Raw genomic sequence first — 25,499 nt, 5'->3', positions numbered from 1 at the left:
ACTGAAGCCTGCACACCTAGAGCCCGTGCCCTGCAAGAAGAGAAGCCACCGCAGTGAGAAAGCACCGCAACAATAGGTAGCCCCCGCTCGCCGCAACTAGAGAAAGCCCGTGCACAGCAACAAAGACCCAATGCAGCCAAAAAACAAAAAGTTATTATAAAATATTGGCTATATTCCCTGTGCTGTACAATATATCCTTGTAGCTTATTTTATACACAGTAGTTTGTACCTCTTAATCCCCTACCCCTATCTTGCCCCTCCCCCCTGGTAACCACTATTGTTCTCTATATCTATGAATCTGTTTTGTTTTGTGAAATTCACCCATTTATTTATTTATTGAAATTTATTTTATTTTTTAAAAATTAATTAATTTATTTATTGAAACCGTGTTCCCTGCATTGGCAGACGGATTCTTAACCACTGCACCACCAGGTAAGTCCTGTTTTGAGATTTTGATAGGGATTGCATAAAACCTATTGATTGCTTTGAGTAGTACAGACATTTTAATATTATGAATTCTTCCTATCTATGAACACAGGATATTTTTCCATTTCTTTGTATCTTCAATTTCCTTCAATAATGTCTTTAAGTTTTCAGAGTATAGGTCTTTTATCTCCTTGGTTAAGTTAAAAAATTGTTTAAATACTAAAATGTGTTTATACAAATTGTCACTTAGTGAATAGGCATTACTTAGGCATATTATTTAGTGGAAACTATGCTAGGCCAGGGATCTGGGTTGGGTGCAGTGCCCAGCATTTCCTAACTAAGTGAACTCACCCCAATAGCAACTGCTGTGGGCATCTGCACTTGCTCACCTGGGGAGGTGCAAACAATGCTCTTAGGCTTCATGCCAGAATTGCTTGGGATAATGTGTTTGAGGCAGCTGGCACAGTGTCTGCATGTGGTCGATACTTCAATCTCAACTATTTTCACTGCTATTATAAGTATTGCAAAGTAGTGGCAAATAACAAAGAAATGTAGTTTTTAAAAAGTCTAAATGGATAGGATTTTAAACAAGCAGCTCAATAACCTTTGATTTTATTACTTCGCAAGACAAATTCATGGAGGTGGTAAAATAGTGCTCTATTAAGAATCAGCATTTTTCCTATTACAGTTGAAGCACTTTTTTTCATTGTGCTTTTAGAGTCTATGGAAATAGTCACTAAGTTACATTAATTTTCCTTGCTTTCTTAAGTGGGGGAAAAGTTACTTTCCCTTACCCAGTGCTTATAACTAATGCATTCAGTGGGAAACGAAAAACAGCTTGAAATACTAACATTCATAAATCAGACAGCAATCCTAATGTTCTAGACTTAAATGCTCATTAGAAACCAGGCCACTCCTTCTACAAAACAGTGTAAACAAAATCTATTTTATTGCAGAAGTCCTGGAATGATATGAGTCAGAAACTGCATGTAACAAAAAACATGTTTCCACTGGATGGCACCCAGGAATTCCTGTTTGTAAAGTGAAATTTTCTTTCCTAGCCACACCCATTTAGAGAGCTCAACTGCAAGACACTGAAGAGTAGTAGTTACATAAATCACCTCACTCCACAGGCATTTTCTGCAGGCTAGGAACCAATGAAGACTTCTAGTGAATTGAGGCAAGGGACCACTATAAGGAAAGTAGTGGAGTCAGGGAATAAGCCCTGGGGAACTGATAAGGATGAGAGACCTAGAAATGAATGCAGGGGATGCCTGGGCTAAAGAAGACATATGCTTTCATTTTTAACTTTCTAATTAGTGACACGTGAATGTTTTTACGTGTGGAATTTGGCAGATATACTAGTACAGACTCCAGTAATACAGGAATTACCCATACCCAAGGGAAGGCTAGTTACTCTTCTTCCTCTGGGATTGGAAACCAAAGATAATTACTAAAAATATACTGCCCCCTGAAAATTCTTTACCACATTCTAATGAATGCTAAGAATATGACTGCAAAAAAGACAATATTCTCCAATAAATTTGTAAATTCAGTGGATTAGGAGATATTAGCACAATTGGTGTACACGAAGGACAAAATGATGTGACATACACTTTGAAGTTCTGAAAGAAGGGGAGAACCTAGCATTTTTGAATGCCTACTGTATATCAAGAATAGTAAATATGAAGACAAAGTCGTTCAATAAAGCCAGATACCCACATGCATAAAAGAAAACCAAAAAAACTTAAAACATTTTAAACCAAAATGAAGCAAGAAGGACCTTATTTGCAGTATGAATATTCTCACTTTTTATAAAACCAAGCCTTTCTTTCCCTCTTTTCTGTGGCACAGAAAGCTAAAGGTAAGCAAGACCAACAGGGATTGGATGCGGCACAGGGATAGAAACTAGAAGGAACAAATTTTATTACAAAAATGGAGAACATATATTATAGTTTTTTGGTGTCCTGAAGTCTCAGAGCCTACGCTGACACGAGCATTGCTACTGTTTGGGAAGAGATCAACTGGATCTTTGAACGACAGATGTAATAATGGAGGTAGATGCTTCCAATGGAAAGCACGAGTCCATGGCTGGGTACACTAGAAAGGGAACTGGGTGATTATACAGATGTGGACCACAGGTCTGATGTCATTATAAATAGGGTCTGGTGGGGAGGAATAAATTAGGGGGTTGGTATTAACATTTACACCCTACTCAATACTCTGTAATAACCTATCTGGGAAAGAATCTGAAAAAGAATAGAAATATCTATATGTATAACTGAATCACTTTGCTGTACACCTGAAACTAACACAACATTGTAAATCAGCTATACTCCAATACAAAATAAAAATTAAAAAAAAAAAAAAAAAGAAATGGGGTCTAAAATCAAGGTCCACGGCTGAAAGAGTCATCTGTGCTTTCAGTTCACCAGAGGAAAGAAACACCACCCATGACAATGTTTATTATTTATCAAACTTGGTAAAGTTGGAGGAAAGGTTGGTGATAGAACTTTGAAATCATACCATTGATTCTCCAGAGAAATTAACTTAATATATAGTTATTTTGAGCTAACTAGTAATCAGATGTTTCAAAACAACATTAATGAAATGCAGACCTCTGCAAACTATACACAGCACAAAACATTTCTCAGCCTTTTAACTTAACTCCCAAATATTTTCCTTACTACCCTCAAGAGCCTAAGATTGGTGTACAGTAAGTTTTTCTAGGAGGAAAAAAAAAATCAAAAGCAAAAACTGACTAAGTTGCTATGGTGATAAAGAAAACACACCAGCTGATTACTTTGAAAAAGATGCAGTGAAAACCACAACTGAGTAGCTTGAATTTTTCTCCCTTTTGCTAGCTGACTCAAACCCAAAAACATACAAAAAAGCTCCTAGCGACTAAGTCACCATTGTTTTTTATGATGAATCATTAACTAAACACATTCATGAAAATTCAAATGGGATTTTAAAAGTTACTTGAACCTGGATCTTTTAACAGTGTTTGATTTACTGACCAGAAATTCAATTTCCAACTGTATTGTCTCTTTTCAGAAACTATTTACTCAATAACCAAGAGTTCTACCACGAGCACAGAACCCCAGAAAGGCAAAGAGGACTTAGAACTCTTAAAATTCATGCACTAATACACTTGCCATTTACTCATTAGAACCTATTTTCTCACTTAATAATATTCCCTAGCTCGCAATAGAAGAGCATAACTTAATTAAAAATGAGGAGAGGAGGGAAAGCAGCAGTGAGGAACCAGTACCTACCCACCAGCAAGTAATGACCATGTAAAATACTAGAAGTCTCACAAAAATTCCTTCAGCTCCAGGAAGGAGCATTTAGTACAGAAACTAAGGATTGCTTGACGGTATCCATGTACCATTCCGTTTAAGAAGGCAGGGAACAAACACTTTACAGTCTTAACCCATTATCAAAATCTTTATTTTAAGCATTTTGAAAAGACAAAACTAAGCTTTCTGGGAAGCAAATGTTTAGCTGCTGTCGGAAAAACGAAATGAAAAATATATTTCTTCTTTCCATTAAAATTTCAAAATTATGTAATACATACACATGTTTTCAAAATTCAAATACAGAAAAAGCTGATGTCTCCTGATTACCACTTATGACCCCAGTCCTTAGGGGTGACTATTCTTGGCGACTTAAATGTATATATAACCTTCCAAGTCATTTCCCAGCGTTTATGTACATACATATCTATAGAACATAGAACTGTTTTGTGTTTAAGTATTTAACTTACTGCCCGATGGACGGAGGAAAGAATATGAATTAAAAGGGGGATTCTGTTAATTTTTGTTTTATAGATTCCTTATTCTGATAATAACACTAAGCTTATCTTATCATATCTTCATACCAAACAGGTCCTGGAAATGATGTTAGTAAAATTGGTGAATATAAAGTGGATAAGACTTAGTAAAAGACAACAATTTGTTATAAAAAGATTCAAAGAGGTAAAGGCTCAAAATTTCAGATATCTAGTTTCCTATCTATTATTTACAAGTCTAGGTGATATCTGAGAGGGATCTTAAGAGAGGACGAGAAGAATTATAGGGATATGGGAGACAAGGTAGGGACTGGCACCACACTTTTTTTGCAAGGGTAAGATTGAGAAAAACATATGCCTGTATTTCCATTTTTCCTAAGGATCATTTTACACCAGATTTCCTTTATTTTCAAAATTCAATCCTCTTTCCTAGTAACACTTCGTTCCCTGATACCAGTTTTCCTATCAGTGTCTCAGATAAGAGTTAAATCTTTGACTCCCCATTCCATATATTCTACCTGTAGGGGAATCCTGAAGCTAACCAGGAGCCCATCAAGAGTTGCCTCATTAGAACAAAAGGTGCTCTTATCACCCAGGAAATTCCAAGGGATTTAGGAACTCTGTGTAGGATGCTCCTACCATCCCCCATAACTCAGGAAATTACAAGGGTTTCAGGGGCTCTGTGTCAGCAACTGGAGTCAAAGGCCAAATATCAGAACAATGGATACTCCCAGAACCCCTATCACTCAGGAAATTACAAGGATTTTAGGAGCTCTGTATTAGGAACTGCGGGCAGAGACCACATAAATATTATTCCATAAAACCTTACTTTTCACTATTTACAAACATATTCTGTCCTCATGACCCCAACACACAGTCCCACCTCCTGCCTGAGCTGATGCCACCCCCTCTACGACACCTCTATCTGAAATGACCTTTCCCCAGTCGAACTCCTAACCAGCCTTCCCTACTTCCAAATCAAGATGGTCTTTCCCGGGCATCTTCCTTGAACTCCTATTGCAGTAACACATTACCCAGTGTGCTTCCAACTGTGTCACTTATTGACTGGTTCCAGGAAAGGAAAATCAACCTTTATAATTTTCATTTGTGTCATCTTTCATATTTTCCTCTAGCCAAGCAGCAATTTAGAAAAATTAGAAGGTCTGACAGACTTTCTCCAAGAACAATCAAGAGAACAGCAATTCATGATAAACAAAGGCTTTTCTTAGTTTTTAGGAAGAGACACCCAGAAGAAAGCCATTTAAAAATTAGTGACCTGAGTAGTAATAAATTTTGACTAACTCTAAAGAATAAACAAAGTGCAAAGTGCAAATTGCAAAGCGCTAAAAAAATTATCGCACTGAAGACCCATAAAGATACATGAAATAACACTCTGGTGGAGAAATGAGTTTTTCTGGCCGATATAAACTGTTTAAACACCAAAGCTCTTGAAACCTCTTTCAATGGAAAACTCTCTTTAAAATGTTCCTTCATTGCCTAAGTAATTACAACAAAAGGGACTGGTAAAGACATCACCTGTGAATGCATTTATTTTCTAGCAAGAAGTTAGGTCTTCTAATAGCTATTAACAAATTTCAAATGATCCAAAGTAGTAGGAATCATTGGGCTGATGGCATGACATGATTTTCAATCAGTGCTTACCCCATGATACAATTTGTAACTTTTTACATGAATAAATCCAGACAATGACTAAGAAGGTGGGTGCTGGAATCTGATGGCTGGAGCCTGAACCCAACCCTACTACTTACTGCTGTGTAACCCTGCGAAGGGAGACCTCACTCTTCAGCCTTAGTATCTGCATCTGAAAATCTGGGTCAACAGTGCATTCATGAGGTTGTTCTGAGGAATCAAAGCAGTGATGCACGAAAAGCTCTTAGCAAAATGCCTGGTGTACACCACGTAAGAGCTCAATAAATGCTATTACTGCTATCCCTTGTTTTGCCAGTTGACCTTTGTGAAGGCAGACTCTCCCAGGTACAGCTAGCTGCCTTTTGAAAGGTAACTAAAAATGTCTTGAGCAGCCCTCTCCCAGATTGTCCTCTTGCCCTTCATAAAACCTATTCTGCCTTTATCAGTAGTATTTCATACATTAACACTTCAGTCTTGATAGTGAGTACTTCAATCTGCATTAATTTCTGCCTCTGGAAAGGGGAAAACACTGATTCATCTGGATAGCTAGGTCAGTTTTAGATAATAGCTGTGGACTTAAGACTGTTCACGGTTATCTTGTAGGAAAGGACTGGGAGTAGAGCTGCTTCATTTTATAACTTTCACTATTATTAGAACATTTGAGTCATATGTATGTATTTTAACAGGGGTTTGTTGGGTAGAGCAATTATGGGCCATTTATGAATCAATGTGCTTCATTAAAGTGATATTAAAGGTTTTTTCCTTTATTATTTACATTATAACAACCTAATTATTATTGGTTGTTGGCAAAGCCCTCAGTATCTTTAACATAACTGGATAAGAAACAATTTTCCTAAGCAATCTAAATTATCACCAACAATCTAAACCCAGTTTCTTCCCACTGTATAAGTTATAAAATCTAAGTCATTTCTTAGAAATTTAAACATTGTCAGTTTATCTGGAGTTTGATACATACTACTGGTGTTTGTCCTCCAATTTTTGATGCCCCAATTCCTGAAAAGTGTCCTTTGCATATTAAGTGAGCAGTAAGTGTTTGTCTTCCTGCATATGGGGTTTTTACTGCCAAAGCAAACTAGCTAGAGGGATTCACACAAAGTGACAGGAAGACTGAAGGACAACCTGGCTTATAGGTCTCCACCATTATCGTAGCTCTTCATTCCCTAGTATTTTCGGGGAGGGCATTTGGCTCCCATGAAATAAGAAGACCTTTATAACAGCAACGCAATTCATATTTAACTAAAAAAGTATTAAAAACAGCAATAACTCAGGGCTAAGGGCTAGAGGGTAGAAGACATAAACTACCTGTGTTCTCACTGAACTTCCAGGTTGAGTTAAATTTACATACAAAGACTACATTTACCTTGTGGCAGCAGACGCAGACACATTCTCACACTCTAAAAATATTAGATAGTGTGAATTTATTCAAAGTTACCCATTTTGATGGTTGTCAATTCAGCATAGGAGAAATAAGTAAGAAACATTTTTTTCCAGTGAAAGCAGAGGATGTCTCATTTTAAAACAGTATCAGTACCTTCTAGTGTTTTCTCAAAAAGCACTACCATTTACCACAAACTTAGATCCCAAAGGCTGAGGGGGACTTCAATACTGTACCGACTCCAACCCTTAGCTGGCTGCCCTGCCCCCAACCCCTGTATCCTGCCGCCCAAAGACAAGAACAAAGACCATCTACCTCCTACTGTTTCTTTTTTTGCATTCTGGCTCTTAAAAACAAGTCAATGGGTTAACATAAGGTACACTTTTTTTGGGGGGGGGGGGGGTGCTGATATTTGCAGTTAAATGAAAGATTTAGGTCAGTGCATCAGGATTCCATCAACTTTATTTAAATGATAATTTTAGAAAGTTCTAAGAGGAAAAATCAGTCACAGGAAATTTGGACTCAACATTTTTAATCTGAAGACCTGAGGGGGGTGGAGGATGGGAGGACAGGAGGGAATAGAAAATAAATTGACTCCTACATCAATGAACTGCTATCATCAATCTCTCTACTTCTCCCCCAATGAGTTAAATAATAAATTTCCTTCTAAAAAGGTATATTAATCTCAGGTCGAACCAGGGCCAATAAAATACAGAGAAGTTATTCTGAAAAAGTTAACAGGAATAATCACTGATAATGTTTTCAAACACGTAAGAACCTTTGAAAGTCTCCTTAAAGCAAATTCCCACAAGGTTCATCTTTGCTGAAAATATTTTTAAGGCCTCCCTTAAAACTTCCTTTCTGAGCATGAAGCACACTCTTTTGCAAATCCTTAACAGATGCAAATCTATTGCCTTCATTTAAATATGGTTATGTGGGAAAAGAGAAGCACAAAAACAGTATGTATTACTAAATATTTACTTATTAAATATTTACTCAGTATAAAGTAACCATCAGCCACCCTCAGGTCTTAAAACCACCTGTTTCCCTTACCCATATTATAAATTAGATTGTTGTTTGCTACAACCTTGAGAATTTTATGTCGGAAAACTCAGGTAAAAGGTTGCTCTTGATGAAAGATTAGAAAGCTGAGGGTTGGGAAAAGGATGATGAGGAGCAGACAAGGGTCCCCCCAGCCCAAAGAAGTTGGTTGAGAAGGCAGTTGAGTTAGGATGGGGAGAGAAAAGTGTGCTTAGGAGGGTAAGTTCACATGGCTTATCCAAAGCATTTAAAAAAATCTCAGTCACCTAATATATGCTATATTTCTAAAACTAGAGTGAGACCAAGGAGGTTAACAACTTTCTTGTACTGTTTAATTAGAGGGAAAAAAACCCACTGAAAATAAGTCCCTCTTGGAATATACATTCTCTGCAACAAGATGGGGGTGATAAATGGGTAGGAAAATCCCAGAGTGTCATGAAAGCAAAGCATGGATGTCTACAGTACCCCCATTTTGCTGATCATCTATTTAGTATCCTGTTCATTATCTTTTTTAAAAAATTATTTGTTTATTTATTTATTTATGGCTGTGTTGGGTCTTCGTTTCTGTGCGAGGGCTTTCTCTAGTTGTGGCAAGCAGGGGCCACTCTTCATCGCGGTGCGTGGACCTCTCACTGTCGCGGCCTCTCGTTGCGGAGCACAGGCTCCAGACACGCAGGCTCAGTAGTTGTGGCTCACGGGCCCAGCCGCTCCGCGGCACGTGGGATCCTCCCAGACCAGGGCTCGAACCCGTGTCCCCTGCATTGGCAGGCAGATTCTCAACCACTGCGCCACCAGGGAAGCCCCCTGTTCATTATCTTAAGCACTCCCAAAATATGTTGAAGAGCCTGCATAGCTATCTGATCCTCCCCCATCCTTTTCTCTCCATAAAGTCTTTCAAATTTCTTAAGATAATAAATTTATCACTTTATAGAGGCTGATTTTCTTTCACATTATCTTGTAATGCTTGCTACTATTTATTAGTTGCACTTCCGTTTCTCTGTTAATATGCTGGGATTTAGTAGTGCTTTCACTAGCAAGCCTTCTTGTAAATGGGATAAATATAACAGAATTGTATCTTACATTCTAGTAGGAACAAGTGTTACAGTAACAGTGCTTTCTATAGCTGATGCAATTTGTTGCTAGGTTTATTATTATTTTGGTATAAAACTGCTGTGGCAAGAGGAAGAGCTCTAACAAACTAGGGCAAACTTTAGTTGCTTTAGTGAGTCTGTGGAGTCGTGACTCATGATAGGAGAGGGTCTGGCATAGAAAGAACAGAATAATATAAAGAACTTCAAGGAAACGAAGTCAGATCCTGCAGAAAAACAAATATACTGGTTTTGCTGCATACCTTTTAAGCAACTGGAAAATACTGCCAACAAGACAGTATATAAACTTGATGTCCATTCTAAAGAAACACTGCAATTTAATATTTGCTAACTTTGCCTCTTCTTCCAACATCTTTGCTTTTCTTGGGAGCTTGAACTTGTATTCTTGGTTTAGAGAATAAGGGAGTGGATAGGAAGAAGGCGCTGTGGCGCTGTAGATGGACAGTGTGTATGTTTTACGTATATTGGAGCTGGAAAGGGAAACCAGAGGTCAAAGTGGTTCAAACGTTGGTTTTAGAAGAGGAAACTGAGAGCTAGAGGATAATTAAGCTCTAAAGGTTAAGTCCTAGAAGTGGGTGGGGTCAATGCAAATTTAGCAAGTAGTAGAGGTAAATCATTTACCTTTGCAGTTTGAAGCAACCTTTGTTCCTGGGCTAAAATGCCAGCAGAGCTCAAATTTTTCTGCTAGAGAGATTTCTAAAAATCATCCTTAGAAGTCAGCTGGTATAACAGAACACTGGACCAGATTTACTGAGACAAAGGGTCTAGACCAACATCCTCTGTGCTTATTAGCCAAGCAACCTCCAGCTAGACTCTACCTCCTCGGGTCCTTTATTCTACATAATTTTTTAACAGAAAAAAATGGTTTTGCCATGTTACTTTTAAGCACTATTAAAGATGCATTGTGCGATTTTAAGGGGGGAAAAGTAGGGGGGGAGAGCCTTTATTTGCTCAAAGAAAGCAATCTGACTGCAGAAGAAGCCAAATCTACAGACATTCAAAAATTTAAACTACAGGATAACTTGGTGACTATCAAATTTTAACCGACTCATCCCCTTTCTTCAAGCACTTTATCTTTTCCTCAAGCTCAAATCTGGTGCTAGCCTGGACCAGTACACACCCCCAGGGCTATTTCATTCCATTGGCTGGCGGGCCGTCCTGCAGTCTACACCCTTTAGATTTACTGTCAGGATGCCTGGTGTTTGTCAGATGTTACACTGCTCATGTATTACCTTTTTTTGTGTGTGCAAAACTGAAGCTGCCAGAGTAGGAAAGTAGTTTAATAAAAGATCGAAGTATAATTAATAAATTCATTTGGTTAGTAAAACTCTGGATTTCAAACCTAAAAGGCAATTCATTTTGTATGTTACTGTATCATCTGTCACTGTTGTACAAAGGGTGAAAAAATCCGAAAACAATTATTTTGTGGTTTGCGTTCGCTTGAGTCATAGAAGCCCACAAAATCTTGTAGAGGCACAATCTGATGGGCCGGTCATTTCCTTTTCTACAAGTGATTTCCGTCAAGACCCACCCTGTTTGTCACAGTCGCTAGGATCAAAAGAGCGGTGCAGTGTCTTCTGCATACAGCATCAACAAGCATAAGCCGGGGATGACGGCTCGCGGGGGAAGGACCAACTACGTGGTGGGGATAGGGCGGAAAATTCACTATCCACCAGAGCCTGACACATCCCAGGCCGGGGCTGGGAGGGAGCGGGGAGCGTGGGAGGAGGACAGTGCCCGCCGGGGCTGAGTCGAGCCGTGACCCGGAGGCAGGAGGCAGGAGGCCGGGCGGGGCAGGGCAGGGCCGTGGGACAGGGCGCGAGGGGCTCACCTCCCTTGCAGGGCGTGCGGTGCTGGCTGTGCTGGGCCCGGTAGCCCTCGATGACCTCCCAGGAGCCGTCGTCGCGCCGGATGGGGAAGGACAAGCTCAGCACATGGTTGCAGGGCTTGATGATCCGCAGGATGCCACGCACCCGGTTCCGCTTCTGCTCCTCGCTCTCCCGGGTCTTGAGGCCCTCCACCAGCTTGTCCTCCACGATGCTGGCGCCGCGGTCGAAGAAGCCCTCCACCATCTTGAAGAAGTTGGGGTCGTCCTCGCGGTCGGCCGCCGCCTCGCTGTACTGTCGCCGGCCGGGCGGCGCGAGCCCCGGCTGCGGGGCGGCGGCGGCTGCAGCGGGCTGCCCGCGGGCCCGGCCCAGCAGCGCGGCCGAGTCGGCCGCCGCCAAGCCTAGGGCTGCGGGCCCGACGCGGGACAGCAGCAGCGCTTCACCCAGGCACCGGTACATGGCGGCAGGACGGAGGCCGCGGAGGCAGGCGCTCTCACAGGCCCGGGGACGGACAGAGGGAGGAAAGGCCCGGCGCGGGCTGCCCTTTTAAGCCGCAGCTTCCTGCCTTCCTGGCTGTCCCCTCCCCTCCGGCGCTCGCCGCCTAACGGGAGGACGGACTCTGGGTGCAGAGGGCCAACGTCGCCTGTAAATTGCATGGCAGGGGGCGCGCGCCGCCCAGGGAGCCGGGGCGGCGGCGTGCGCCAGCGGGGGCTCTCGGGGGCGCGCAGGCGCGGGCCGTCCTGGTACGCATGCTCGCAGGGCGAGGGGCGGGGCGAGGGACTCCGCAAGCTTCCGGGATCTGAGGGGAGCAGGTGTCTCAGGTTTGTGCGCGGCCCGGGCCTCGTCCGGGGAGGGTGTTTTGCCGGGGGAGGGGGCCTTCTTGGGGAAGGGGCCTACCCGCCTCTGGGGGGCGCTGAGAGTCCGGTTCCGGGACCTCGCGCGGGTGAAGGTGGTGCGGTCTGGCGGTGGGCCGAGGGCGAATGAGTCATGGGTGTCCCTCCTTTCCGCCCGCGCGCCCTCGGGCGCGGGGCAGCCATCCTGCCACCCCTGCGCTTGTCTTGGGGCGGCCCAGAGAAGCAGCGTTTGGAGGTCGGGCTAAGAGCTTGGCTTTATCCGCTGGGACTTCGAAGAACTCTCGTCATCGGAGTTGGAGTTTTGAAGTGGCTTGCAGGAAGTGGAAAGGAGAAAGCCTGGGAGCTGGGGAATCCCTTACCTATTGGCTTTCACCACTTTAAGTTTTTAATTTTGTTCCATTCAACCACTCAATGAGGTTGAGATGAAATAGTTGTGTAAATCGTTGTATCTTTCTAAAATTTACTGAGTGTGCTTCCCCATTTCAGAGATACGTTCTTGAAATTGTCTAAAAACAAGGACACTATAGAAATGCAATAATACTCCCGGATATTCTTTCTCAGGAGTATATGTATTAATGGTCCAGAATAGGATTTGTAAACGTTAAAGGACATGAGGGTTTAATTATGTACTTACACATACTTGATGAGAAATGCTAAAGTTATACATTAGATGCTTGTAAAAGTCTAATGACTCAGTTTTTAAGACAAGCTATCAAAGGCCGCATAACCAGCTTTAGCGGTCCCAGTGTACGTTTGTGATTTTAAAATGGCACTTTTTTGACCTGCAAGACGATTTTGCTTCCTGACATTCACTTTATTCATCTGTTAGCATATGGAAGAGAATGTTTTAATTCTCACAGTATTCTGTACAGTATAAGGTGATAACCTAGATCAACTGAATTACATTCATCTATTCAGTGTGCTGTCAAAGCAAAAAAGGTGGAGCTTATCTTATTTTTATCTTTTTTTAGTATTATCTTATTTACTAGCTAAATGATAGTCATTATATTTGTATTGTGTTTTTCAGTGATAACTATTCTCTGGACTGAATCCTGAATTTGTCTTGTTGGTCAAATGATTAAGGTACTAAATTTCCTTTTCACTTGATAGTATTATTTTATATTGCAAAAACAACAACAAGCAAAAACAAAGTATCAGAATAAAGTGATTAGAATCAGTAAACGTGGAAATTTTTCCCCTTCAGATTAAATTCTTAGGTATGTTTTGAGGAAAGTGGTTTAAAGGCTTAGTTTTATTGCCCTTGTTTATCTCATTCTTGATAACTATAGCCTTCAGAAAAATAAATGTTTAACTTTGCTTCTTCCCAGTTTTGTTCACCTGAATTCAAGAAGGTAGAAAGGCTATGGAAGGAGTGAGGAAAGTTTAATTGAGAGTCTCCTATGTGTAGATGTTTTACGAAATATCTCTAAAAGAACCCCTAAAGTAGATTTTTTAGTTTTTAAAATCATTGTTTTAAAATTATTTACAAGTTGTAAAAAAAATTCAAACTGTATAGATTTTTTAAAAAGAGTGAAATTATCCAAACACTGTCCTGACCCCCACCTTCCCATTTAGTAAGTAGTTGGATGTTTCTTTTCATTCTGAAGTAGGTATTATAATTCCTGATTTATCTGGAGGGTGAACTGAGGCTCACAGAGACCAAGCAAATTGTTGATGATCACCTAGATGGTAAATAGCATGCTAAGATTCAAACCGTGTATCTGACTCCAAGTTATGCTATTTCTGTTATTCCAAGAAGTATGTTAAGTATTTGTTGCATTTAGTCTAAAATTATTTACTGTGATGTAAAGTCTAACGAGTTTCAGCTTTACACTGATGATTGCTTTATAAAATATACAGATATTTTGCAAATTAAAGTTTATTGATAATAATTTTCAGTTCAAAAGGTGGCTAGATTGGGGTTGACATGTATACACTAATATGTATAAAATAGATAACTAATAAGAACCTGCTGTATAAAAAATAAATAAAATAAAAATTAAAAAACAAAACAAAACAAAAAAACAAAAGGAGGCTAGAATTTAACTTGAAGGGAATTTTGGTCATTTGATAGCATTCAACAAAGACAACTGGTTTTCTGCCTTTAAGGTTTATGAGTTTTCCTTAGCTGTTTCAAAATTCCAGGTCTTTTCTCTTTGATTCATAGCATGCGTTTGTGCTTTCAAGTGCTTTAAAAAATATTTTAGAATTATTTTAGGATTTAGAAAGACAGCATATAAATGCAGGAACAACATAGTTGTTTTAAAAATAATTTAATTTGGAAAGATAATACATACTTTCTACTTTCTGTCTCTAGATTTGTCTGTTCTGGACATTTTGTTTAACTGGAATCATGCAATCAATATATATGGTTCTTTGTGACTGGCTTCTTTCACTTAGTGTATGTTTTAAAGATTCATCCGTGTTGTAGCATGTATCAATATTTCTTTTCTTTTAATGGCTGAATAGTGTTCATTGTATGGCTATAGCCCTCTTTTTTTAATCTATTCATCTTTGATGGACATTTGGTTATTTCCACTTTTGGGGTATTGTGAATAATGCTGTTATGAACGTTCTTGTACAAGTTTTTGTTGGGATGGATGTTTTCAGTTCTGTTGGTTACGCACTTCAGAGTGGAATTGCTGGGTCTCTGTTTAATCTTTTGAGGAGCTGCCCAGCTGTTCTCCACATAAGCTGGACCATTTTAATTCCTATAGGCAGAGGATTCTAATTTCTTTGTATTCTCCCCAACACTTTTTTTTTTGCAGATTTTTATTGGAGTATAGTTGTTTTACAATGTTGTGTTAGTTTCTGCTGTACAGCAAAGTGAATCAGTCATACGTATACCTATATCCCCTCTTTTTTAGATTTCCTTCCCATTTAGGTCACCACAGAGCATTGAGTAGAGTTCTCTGTGCTATACAGTAGGTTCTCATTAGTTATCTATTTTATACATAGTAGTGTATATATGTCAGTCCCAACCTCCCAGTTCATCCCAGCCCCCCAACACTTGTTATTTTCTGGTGTGAAGGGGTGACTCATTTTGGTTTTGATTTGCATTTCCTTGATGGCTAATGATGTTGAGCATCTTTTTTATGTACTTATTGATGATTTGTATATATTTTTTAAAAAGAAATTCATATCCTTTTTCCACTTTTAAATTGGATTGTCTTTCTGTTGTTGACTTGTAAGAGTTCTTTATATATTTTAGATATAAATCCTGTATCAGATATATGATTTGCAAGTGTTTACTTCCATTCTGTGGCGTGTCTTTTCACTTTGTTGATGATGGCCTTTGAAGCACATAAGTTTTTAATTTTGATGAAGTCCAACTTATAAATGTTTTCTTTTGTGGCTTGTGCTTTTGGTGTCATGTCTAAGAAACCATTGTCTAATTGAAGGTCGTGAAGATTTACACCTGTGTTTTCTTCTAAGAGTTTTGTAGTTTTAGTTTTTACATTTTAAGTTGATTTTTTGTGCATGGAGTAAGGAACGAATGCAGTTTCATTCTTTTGCATGTGGATAACCAATTGTTCCAGCACTATTTGTTCAACAAAAGACTATTTCTTCCCCACTGAAGTGTCTTCACACTCTCTTGAAATCAGTTGACCTAGATGTGAGGGTTTATTTCTGCATTCTTTAGTTCTTTTCCGCTCACCCATATGTCTGTCCTTATGCTAGTACCACAGGGTCTTGGTTAGTGCAGCTTTGTAATAAGTTTTGAAATTGGGAAGTGTGAGTCCTCCAACTTTGTTCTTTTTCAAGATTGTTTGGTTCTTCTGAGTCCCTTGAATTTTCATATGAATTTTAGGATCAGGTGGTCTATTTCTGCAAAGAAGCCAGCTGGAATTTTAGTTTTATGTTGAATCTATAGATCAACCTGCTGAGTGGTGCCATTTTAACAATATTACATCTTCTGATTCATGAACATGCGATGTCTTTTCATGTATTTGGGTCTTTTAAAATTTCTCTCAGCCATGTTTTGTCTTTTCAGAATATAAGTTTTGCTCTTCTTTTGTTAAATTTATTACTAGGTATTTTATTCTTTTTGATGCTATTATAACTGGAATTGTTTTCTTAACTCCATTTTCAGATTATTCATTGCAAGTATACAGAAATACAGTTGATTATTGTATATTGATCTTTTATGCTTCGACCTTACTGAACTCATTTATTCTGATAATTATTGTAGTGGATTCATTAAGATTTTCTATATACAAGATCATGTCATCTGCAAGTAGAGGTAGTTTTACTTCTTTCTTTCCAATCTGGATGTGTTTTATTTTATTGCCTAATTGCTCCTTACTCTTTTTTACTGTTGTATAGTACTTCATTGTATGGATGTGCCATGATTATTTTTGCTATTCTATCATTGATGGACGTATAGGTTGTTTCCAGTATCTTGAAGTTACAGTGGTGCTGCAGTGAATAACCTATTACACAGAATATCAGTTTTCAAACTCTTTCATCTCAGGACTACTTTACCTTAAGAGTGAGTGGTGAATTTGAACTTAGAAAGAATTTAATATCAGAATTTTGTTTTTCTTATAGAGTTGTTTAGTTCATGTTTGACATAAATTTTCCTATCTGGATATTAAAAATGATATAATAAAACCAAATGATATAACAAATCAAATATTTAATTTTTTTAAAAGGGCTTTTAAAACAAGGAACTAAAAATCTTGATTTTTTATTTAAATCAGGTCCCCACGTTATTAATTTTTATTTATTTATTTACTTATATGGCTGCTTTGGGTCTTTGTTGCTGTGCGCGGGCTTTCTCTAGTTGTGGCGAGCGGGGGCTACTCTTCGTTGCGGTGTGCGGGCTTCTCATTGCGGTGGCTTCTCTTGTTGCGGAGCACAGGCTCTAGGTGCACAGGCTTCAGTAGTTGTGGCACGCGGGCTCAGTAGTTGAGGCTTGCGGGCTCTAGAGTGCAGGCTCAGTAGTGGTGGCGCATGGGCTTAGTTGCTCCGTGGCATGTGGGATTTTCCTGGACCAGGGCTCGAACCCGTGTGTCCTGCATTGGCAGGCAAATTCTTAACCACTGTGCCACAAGGGAAGTCGCCCCACGTTATTAATTTTAATAGGTTTTAGTTCTCAGGTGCTTGTCAGTACCTCATTAATCAGCCAGATGAGTGTGGGGGAGAGAAGAGTACCCCGTAAAGAGGGGAGACCATTTGCAAAGGCCTGAAGATAAATGACACCATGGTTTGAAAATACAGGGTAGCGTATATTTTGGTTAAAAGCAATTTGATCATCATAACAGTTTGGCTTAAACAGCCATTATGAATATCTCCAGTTCTGTTTTTTATTCGAGTATTGGTAATTTTGGTGCATCATGGATTGTTTTTCAAGTCTTTCTTCCGTAGTTTTAAGGATAATTTTTTCTAATATTTGCTTTTGTGCTTCTGATTGATATTCAGAAAAGTTTGTAATTTTGGATTTTTTTTCCCCTTTAGTGAGTATGTTTTTGTAATAAGCAGAAAAACAGTAAAAGAAACTATATCCAAGAAAAGGATCTGAAATTTTCAGGGTTTGTAGTCTTTTTCCTCTTAAAAAACTTTTTTTTTCTTAATAAATCAAATGTCAGTTATATCTGCTTGGCTAGTTTGGCTAAGTTTTCATTTTGCTGTGTTGCTGAATAATATTCAACAAAGGTTTTATCAACTCTTGCTTAAGGGTTCTTTCCCTGTTATGAGTAAACATGAAAAATCGTAGTAGGTTCTTTATGCCTTTAAGCATAGCATGCAAGAAACAAGTGAGGTCTCTTAAAAATTAACTGTTCTAAGCTAGGATTTTGAACTCACGTGTATGTAATTCATTATGTCTCTGTCTCTCTCTTTTTTTAAATTGATGTTAAGTTTTTTGCTTTCCTTATAGGTAAAAAGGATAGTACATTCAGTTATTCATTATTCAAGATGCCTCACCATTCAGCTCCACTTATTGATCTATGTGGATGACCCTCTATAACAGCAAATCTTTATTCTATCTTTAGCATTTTCTCTCTGGAAATTTTAGATCAGTTGTGATTTCAATATGGAATTAGGGAAAAGAAAGAAAGAAATTATAAGCTAAAAATTGCAACACATTTCTGATGCTGTTAAAAGCAAACATAAATGAAAAATATACTGGAGAAGCAAAAAGTACCTTCCCGTTGGCCATCATGGAGAGATGCAGAAGAAACAGACTTTACTGTGAAGCATAGATGTGTGTATAATTATACTGAGTTTGCTCCTTAGTGAAAGGCAGAAAAGAAAAACATGAATGAAGCAGTAGGGATTAAGGTAGAGACACTGGTAATGTAAGCAGATAAGTTAAGGGGTCCCTGGAGAAAGAGAACCAGGAGTGGTTTTCTTGACATAAGAGAAGCCATTCTGTGATCTAAGCCTGGCCACAATGCTTGCCCTTGAACAAGTCTCAGTAATTATGATCTTAAGGGAACTGAGGGAATGCAGGAACAGAGAAAAGGCAAACAATAGTGCAGTGATAAAGCAGAGTCCTAGTTCCTCCTCAGGGGATATACATAATAATATATCTTTGAGTTCTGCAGGAACTGAAGTCCCATCCAGGTGGAGGATGGAATGATGTTGACCCTCCTGACTTCGAAACACTAAAGCTTGGACTCTGTTGACCTTTGCCCCAATTTGTTTTTGTTTTGTGTTTTTTTGGCCATGTGTTATGCCGAATTCTCCTCTGCTCAAGTGCCTACATGAATATGCAGGTACCCTTACCTTAAAACTTCCCCACTTTTGCTGTTCTGGGAGACACTGCTTTGGGAAAGATCCCAGATGTTCTCCTTACTTGCTGCAAGTAGTAATAAATCCTTCCTTCTCCTGATCTTTGGCTTGGTTGTGTTTGTTGGCTGGACACCCACCCAGAGGCCAACCCAGTTTTCAAGTAACAGTAATGGCTGGAGTTGGCTAAGTAGCAACAATTTAACTTCCTGATCTGGATAGCATGCAATGAACAGATATTCATTAGCTTTGTTAGTTAGGATGCTTTGGCCCTCAAGTAACAATATCCAAATAAAGATGGCTTAAACTAAAGCCATAAACTAACTAGTAACTATTATCCAACAAGAAGTCCAGAGGCAAGGATATTCATTGTTGGTACAGGGCTTAGTGATCCAGTACTTTAGGGACCTAGGGCTTTTCTCTGTGTTATTTTTAGCAACTTGGTGATCTCTTTCCTCATGGTTGCAAGATTGCTACAGTGGTTCCAGGGGTCACATGCAGACACAACCAAGTATTATGTAGAAGAACAGCAGTTTCCTCCCATACATATCTCTTTATTGATGAAAAAAACCTTTTCCAAAGGCCTGCCAGCTTGCTCAGCTCTCTTAGGCCCCAGTAGCTAGGATTGGTTATTTGCCCATGCTCTTGCTGTAAGGGAGGCTAGAAAGAGGACTTTCTGGCACTTTTAGCTTCTGAAGTATAGGCAGGCTCTGCTGGCAGGGGAGAAAGTTGTGGAAGGAATAACTGTTCAATTGGCAGCCAACAGTGTTTACCATATTTGCCATCAAAAATAACATCCTCTCCATGCTATCTTATTGTGATAATACATTTTCTTAGAATACAAGTACAGTTTAAGAGGGGTGAAGCATTCTTAATCATGACACTGGGAATTGTGATGCTTATGGTTTCATGTTCTCTACATTGAGAAATCTGCAGATTCTAGTTCCCTTTGAAACTATCATCATTATGTTTCATGTTCTCCACACTGAGAAATTTGCAGAGTCTAGTTCCCTTTGAGACCTTATATAATGATGATAGTTTTAAGATTATGCCTCCTTTTTTTTGAACAGCTTTTTACCATTGACAGCTTGCGAAGCAATAACTCCATGCTGTGGTGTTTGCTCTGTTGCCACACAAGAAGACAGAACAGAAACCCATCCTCAACTTCTGGGAAAAAAATCTGGCATTTATAATGAAATATCAAGTGCTCAAATGATTTCAACAGATTTTCAGATGAAGCTGCCATCAGTAACTTATTGTCGTTGGTGTAACACATAGGCAAATGGCTTAAATTAAGATGACTAATCTAGCATTTATGTTGAAATTAGAAGTTCTTCTTATCTTTGTCTTAAGGGTGGAAATGACAGCCTCATCACAGTCTCTGTTACAGTAACATACTGTCAGAAACACAGCTTGAGATAAGACTGTTTTGAAGATATATGGGTTAGCTATGTAAAGGTGCCCTTTACATAGTTTTGTCCTCCACAGTGTCTTCATCAACTGTAGAATCTTTATGATTGCATTCTTGTAGGGCCATCTAAAACCAAAGAAACACAAAGGGATTACATCTTAGATTCTAGAAGTTGATATCTGCCAGCCATACACACTGAAAATTCCAGTCAGCTGTTTAAAAAAAAAAGAAAAAAAGAATGAAGTATTGGTGAAAAGGTGTTAATACAGAAAGAACAAATATCTGGACTTCAAGAACGTGGGGTATTTCTGATGAAAGGTTCAAATTAAAGCAAATATTTATCCTTCATGTGTTTTTTGTAGGTCAGGTATAAAATGAAACTTTTGAATAATAATTATCTGGTATTTTTTATGTCTAATGAATTATAGACTTTGACTATCTTCTGTAATTTCATATTCTTTTCTGCCTTTTTAAAAAATACAATACAAACACCAGAAAAGTGAACCCAACCACATTCAAGAAGCAATCACAATTGGCTTTAAATTAATTAGAAAAAGTTTAAATGGAAAAACTAAAAAAAACAAGCCCTGAGAAGTTCCAATTCCTTGCCTCTTATGGTTTTCATTTATTTTAACATTTACTTAGAGAAAAATGAAAAAGTGTACAAATGAGAATAACAGAAAGACTATCCCTAAGTCCATGATACCTTTTTAACTACAGGTGTTCTTCACTGACCCAGCTCTTGGTGTCTGAACTCAGAAACAGGCTAGATGGGATAGCAAGGGTTGCTTAGATTTTATTCATAACCTATTTCTATAGATTCATGTTGTTTCTAATCTAAATCACAATTTTTTCATATTGGTTCTCAATATGGAACATTTACGTTTTTCTAATTTTTCTCTATAGTTATCAGTGAAAGCAGAAATAATTGGCAAAAAATCAACTACAGGAAATTCCCTGGCAGTCCAGTGGTTAGGACTCAGCACTTCCATTGCAGGCGACCCGGGTTCAATCCTTGGTTAGGAAAATAAGATCCTGCAAGCTGCACAGTGCAGACAAAAAAAAAATCAATTAGAATTTTTTAAAGTAGGATAACACCTGAAAAATTTGAAATATGAAAGAATAATGCTTAAAAATATATATCTAGGATCATAAAAGCACTCCATGATGTAATTAAGGTAGAATACAGGTATCCCCCACTTTTGGAAAGTTCATCTTACTCCACTTCGCTTTTATGAAAGACCTACATTAGTACCAGTTTTCAATACCTAGAAGAAATCTGAAGAGGACTTTCACTTTATGAAAAAAGGTGAAAAGCAAAAATAGCGCTCGGCGTTTGTCTTGAAGGGAGCCAAGCCATTATAGAGATGGTGCACCACCAAGCTCCTTCTCAGGAACCACACTCAGCATGTCAGCATCAAACAGCCATAGCTTTGAACTGTTCCTGTGTGCATCTGTGCTTTATCTCAATTTGTCTTGTGTATCCATTACATAGATGTCTCCTAAGGTGATTGCTTCTTCACTTTACGCCATTTCGGCTTATGAAAGGTTTCAGAGGAATGCTCTACTTTTGCATAGTGGGGGAAAACTGTAATTGGAAAAACAGAAACAAAAACAATGACTAGGTATTTTTGATTTTTCCACTTTTGAAAATTGATTTTTTATTTAGAATAATTTTATTTATAATAATTTTTCTTGAAATAATTTTTCTTTAGAAATAATTTTATATTTACAGAAGAGTTGTAAAGATACTACAGAGTTCCCTTCAACCATCTTTCCCTACTATCAACATCTTATATAGCCACGATGCATTTATCAAAACTAAGAAATTAATGTCGGTACAGGTATATTTATTTTTGATTGTCATTTCAGCCAAATTATCATGTTGACCAACATGCTTTTTGCCAAATTACCTGTAGCTGTACTATGGATCTTAATCAAGATCACTGCTATGTCCTCATAGCAGGACGTGCTTTCAGGTGATCATGTGACCTTAATCCCTTGTTCCTCAGGCTACAGATGATTGATTGCCTTTTAGGAAGGTGCCTTTGGGCAGCAGGTGCCTTTTGGCCTGCCATGTCCAGTCTAAATGCTGGCCCAGAAACCTATGACGTGACTTGGTCAGAAAGATGACTTTCCAATTTTAATTTCATTTCTCATCTATGTGTATCTTTATGATATCCTTGTGATATCCTTGTCCCCCCCTTCTAAATGTGGTCCAGGTGTTTTCTTTTTTTAAACAAAAGAAAATCCTGGTCAAAATGATATGAATTAGGTAGCTCTGTCATAGTTCACTGTGGCTGGAGTGTGAGTATATGTGTTGGTGGGGGAGGGGGAGAAGCAGGAGAAGAAATGGGAAGAGATCAGGTGGGGCAGCTCACCAGATGGTGTGTCTCTTCAGAGGACCATTTCATTGACTTTACTGATATCCTCTGTTGTATATTCGTTCTTTGTGATTTTTGATTCTAGAGATGGGGATCTTTCATACTTCTATGACATTTTCAACTGTTACCTCTTCAAATACTGTCTCTACTCAGTTCTGTCATCTCTCACTTTATCTTATATGTATCTTACCTATTCTTTTTATGCAACTTTTTATTTTTTTATGTTTTATTCTATAGGTGCCTGGGGTCAGGCAAAGTGCCACCTTAATCCAAGGTTTGTAATTCCCGGGACCATGAGACAGTGCAGACCTTGGTTATAGGACTTCAGGGACTGGTTTACTTTCAGATGACTTTTAGCGTGAGGGTGTTGCCCTTTAGGGTTACAGATTATTGTGGGGATACTGTCTTACTAGACTCATCATTTTATGTGGGTCCTGTGCTTTGAATTGTGTTCCTCATACCCTATGACATCATCAAACAAAAATTTATATTTTCCCTCATGATCAAATGCCCTCAGATCAAAAGCAGCTCCATTGCTGACTTACTCTAGGTTCCTGGTTTTCTCTTACAGTTTTAACTAGGTAATTCCTTACTATCTTATTATGGCTTAGTGACTTTTAAGGATTTGTTTTTTATATTTCACCTAGTGTTTTTGGTTGTTTTCATAGGATGAGTTGGCTTGACTCTTGCTCATCACTTTGGAGAGCTGGAACTTATGTTGTTATTTACATATTTAAGTATGTCTAATATTGATCATTGTAAACACACACACACACAAGATCCTTTTGTATTCTACTTAAAGTTGCATTACAGTTATAGATTCATATGGGAAGAATTGATATCTTACATTATTAAAGTCTTTATGGAATTTGTAACAATATTACTTCTGTTTTATGTTTTGGTTTTTTGGCCATGCGGAATGTGGGATCTTAGCTCCCCAACCAGGGGATGAACCCGTACCCCCTGCATAGGAGGGCATAGTCTTAATCACTGGACACCAGGGAAGTCCCTATTTATTTTAATTTAAAAGAAACTTGTCAAAAAAAAAAAAAAAAAAGAAACTTGTCTTTATTCTTTGTTGGATTTGTTTCTGTTTTGTGTTTCTGTTTTAAATGGCTTTAGTCTGGAGAAGGCACCCTATGAATTTACATAACTGTCTTTGTAAAACTCTGTAATTGCATTGTTCTTAAAATGGAAATAGGAACTTATTTATGGTCTTTTATTTGACTTTCATATCCAAATTAAAATGTGGTGGTTGTCTACTTTAAATTTTTAAACTCCTTAATACTCAGACTTATTAGAAGATTTTAAAGTTTATTTTCTCTCTCACATTTTACTTTGATTATTCATTGATTCATGTAGAACTGTTTATTGAGCACCTATTATTGACCAGAGCCTGCAGTGAACAAGACAGACAAGGACAGAGCTTGGGAAGTTAGATTGCAAGGAGTGCTAGAGAAGAAGTAACAGGGTGCTGTGCTGCTTTAGATAGGGTGGCCAGAGAGCCCTTTTCAAGGAAGAAACATTTACATTGAAACTAAAGGCTGAGTTGGAGCAACCTATATAAAGAGCTGTGGGTACAAGTGAAGGAAACAGCATGTGGAAAAGCCATGAGAGAGGAAAGACCTCGACATATTTTAGGAATGGATAGAAACCAGTGTGATTTTGGAGAGGTAGATTATGTCGGCAAGGGCTTTACCTTTTTACTTTTTGTTCAGTGAGAAACCCAATTGCAAGTGTAGTGGGCATAAATTTTGTAAACTACAAATTTGAATGTGCAAACATGTAACTTTCATTATTTCTCTGTAACTGAAACTTCCTTAACTCTGGAGCTTCTTTATTTCTACTGGGTAATAGCAATCTTGCCAATTTAGGATAAAGTCAGTACCTTCTGGTCTAATTTATTAGTTAATTCCAGGTTTACTCAGACCCTTGGGTAAATAATCAGTCCTTTGGATAAATGTTCAGTTTTTTCACATCCCCCCCTTTTTTTTTTCTGGGGTGGAAGGTATTCATAGAGAAGCCTTATAATATTTTCTGGCATTGAGGAAGGGGCCTCTCATCTTTGTGCCATCCTCTGCCCTTGGCCACTACTAGGTTGTACCTTGTACTGGCTTAATCTGGAGTGGCCCTGTCTGCTCTGCTGCATCTGAGGCTGATGTCCCTGATGCTTCCATGGCCTCTGGTCAGAGGGTCTGTGAGTGCTGGGTCCTCCTTAAACCCAGGCTCTTTTGGGCCCACTGACCCAAGGCAAACTCCTTAATGGTTTCCACATTTTGCTGGAACGCTTGGGACTCTGAGGTAGCTTTTCAGGAGTGTGGTCTGGGCATGTCATTGGTATTGCTCCCCTACTACATTGATGTAGTGTTAGTTGCAAGCTTTTGCTAAAAGGCTTGCAGTTCCCTGGACCATAACTTGGGAAGGGGAAACATAATTATCTTCTATTCTGGGTCCTTCCCCACAAACATACTGGAGATCTTTCTCACCCTTCCTCACCCTGAGACTTAGCCGTAGATGAGACAGAAGGTAGTAAGAATTTTGAACTTGTATCTAAGCTATTTCTAATTCCTCTTTCTTTCTGCACTCCTCTTCCAGGTTTTTATGTCCTCTCAATTGCCGTGGAAGAATTGCATTTACGTCACCACCTGCTACTTCCTCTGTGCTGTAGTTTACAGTATAAACTCTGCCAGCAGAGTTTTCTTGCCTTGGGGTGTGATATTTAAAGCCATGGTTTTAGAATTTAAAAAGCTCTTTTTACTCTTAAGCCTTCAGATACTGCCATTGAAATCCTTATCTTTCAAGAATTATGGCTTCAGTGGATTAAGGAGCTAACTGTAAGAGTTGAAGCTGTAAAAGTCTTAGAAAAAATGTAGG

General features: G+C 38.8%; 2 protein-coding genes across 5 annotated transcripts in view; one reads left to right on the top strand and one right to left on the bottom strand.

Annotated features, from left to right (window-relative positions):
• GLUD1 (glutamate dehydrogenase 1) overlaps positions 1-11,886 on the bottom strand; it is a 38,880-nt gene extending 26,994 nt beyond the window's left edge. The window contains exon 1 of the mRNA XM_036829227.1: positions 11,247-11,886. Coding sequence (XP_036685122.1) covers positions 11,247-11,700 — 454 coding nt within the window. The 5' untranslated portion in view covers positions 11,701-11,886. The remainder of the gene's footprint in view (positions 1-11,246) is intronic.
• A 125-nt stretch (positions 11,887-12,011) lies between these two features.
• Positions 12,012-25,499, top strand: part of SHLD2 (shieldin complex subunit 2) — a 96,179-nt gene continuing 82,691 nt past the window's right edge. For 2 of the 4 annotated variants that reach the window (XM_036829221.1, XM_036829222.1), the window contains exons 1-2: positions 12,012-12,062; positions 13,123-13,178. The gene's annotated coding sequence lies outside the window, so the exon portion shown is untranslated. The remainder of the gene's footprint in view (positions 12,063-13,122; positions 13,179-25,499) is intronic. The other 2 variants (XM_036829223.1, XM_036829224.1) reach the window with 2 other exon arrangements.

This window comes from Balaenoptera musculus, chromosome 16 (assembly GCF_009873245.2).
Source record: "Balaenoptera musculus isolate JJ_BM4_2016_0621 chromosome 16, mBalMus1.pri.v3, whole genome shotgun sequence".
Taxonomy (NCBI): domain Eukaryota; kingdom Metazoa; phylum Chordata; class Mammalia; order Artiodactyla; family Balaenopteridae; genus Balaenoptera; species Balaenoptera musculus.
Note: the sequence above shows the minus strand (reverse complement) of the source record. Positions and strands in the feature narration are given on the sequence as shown.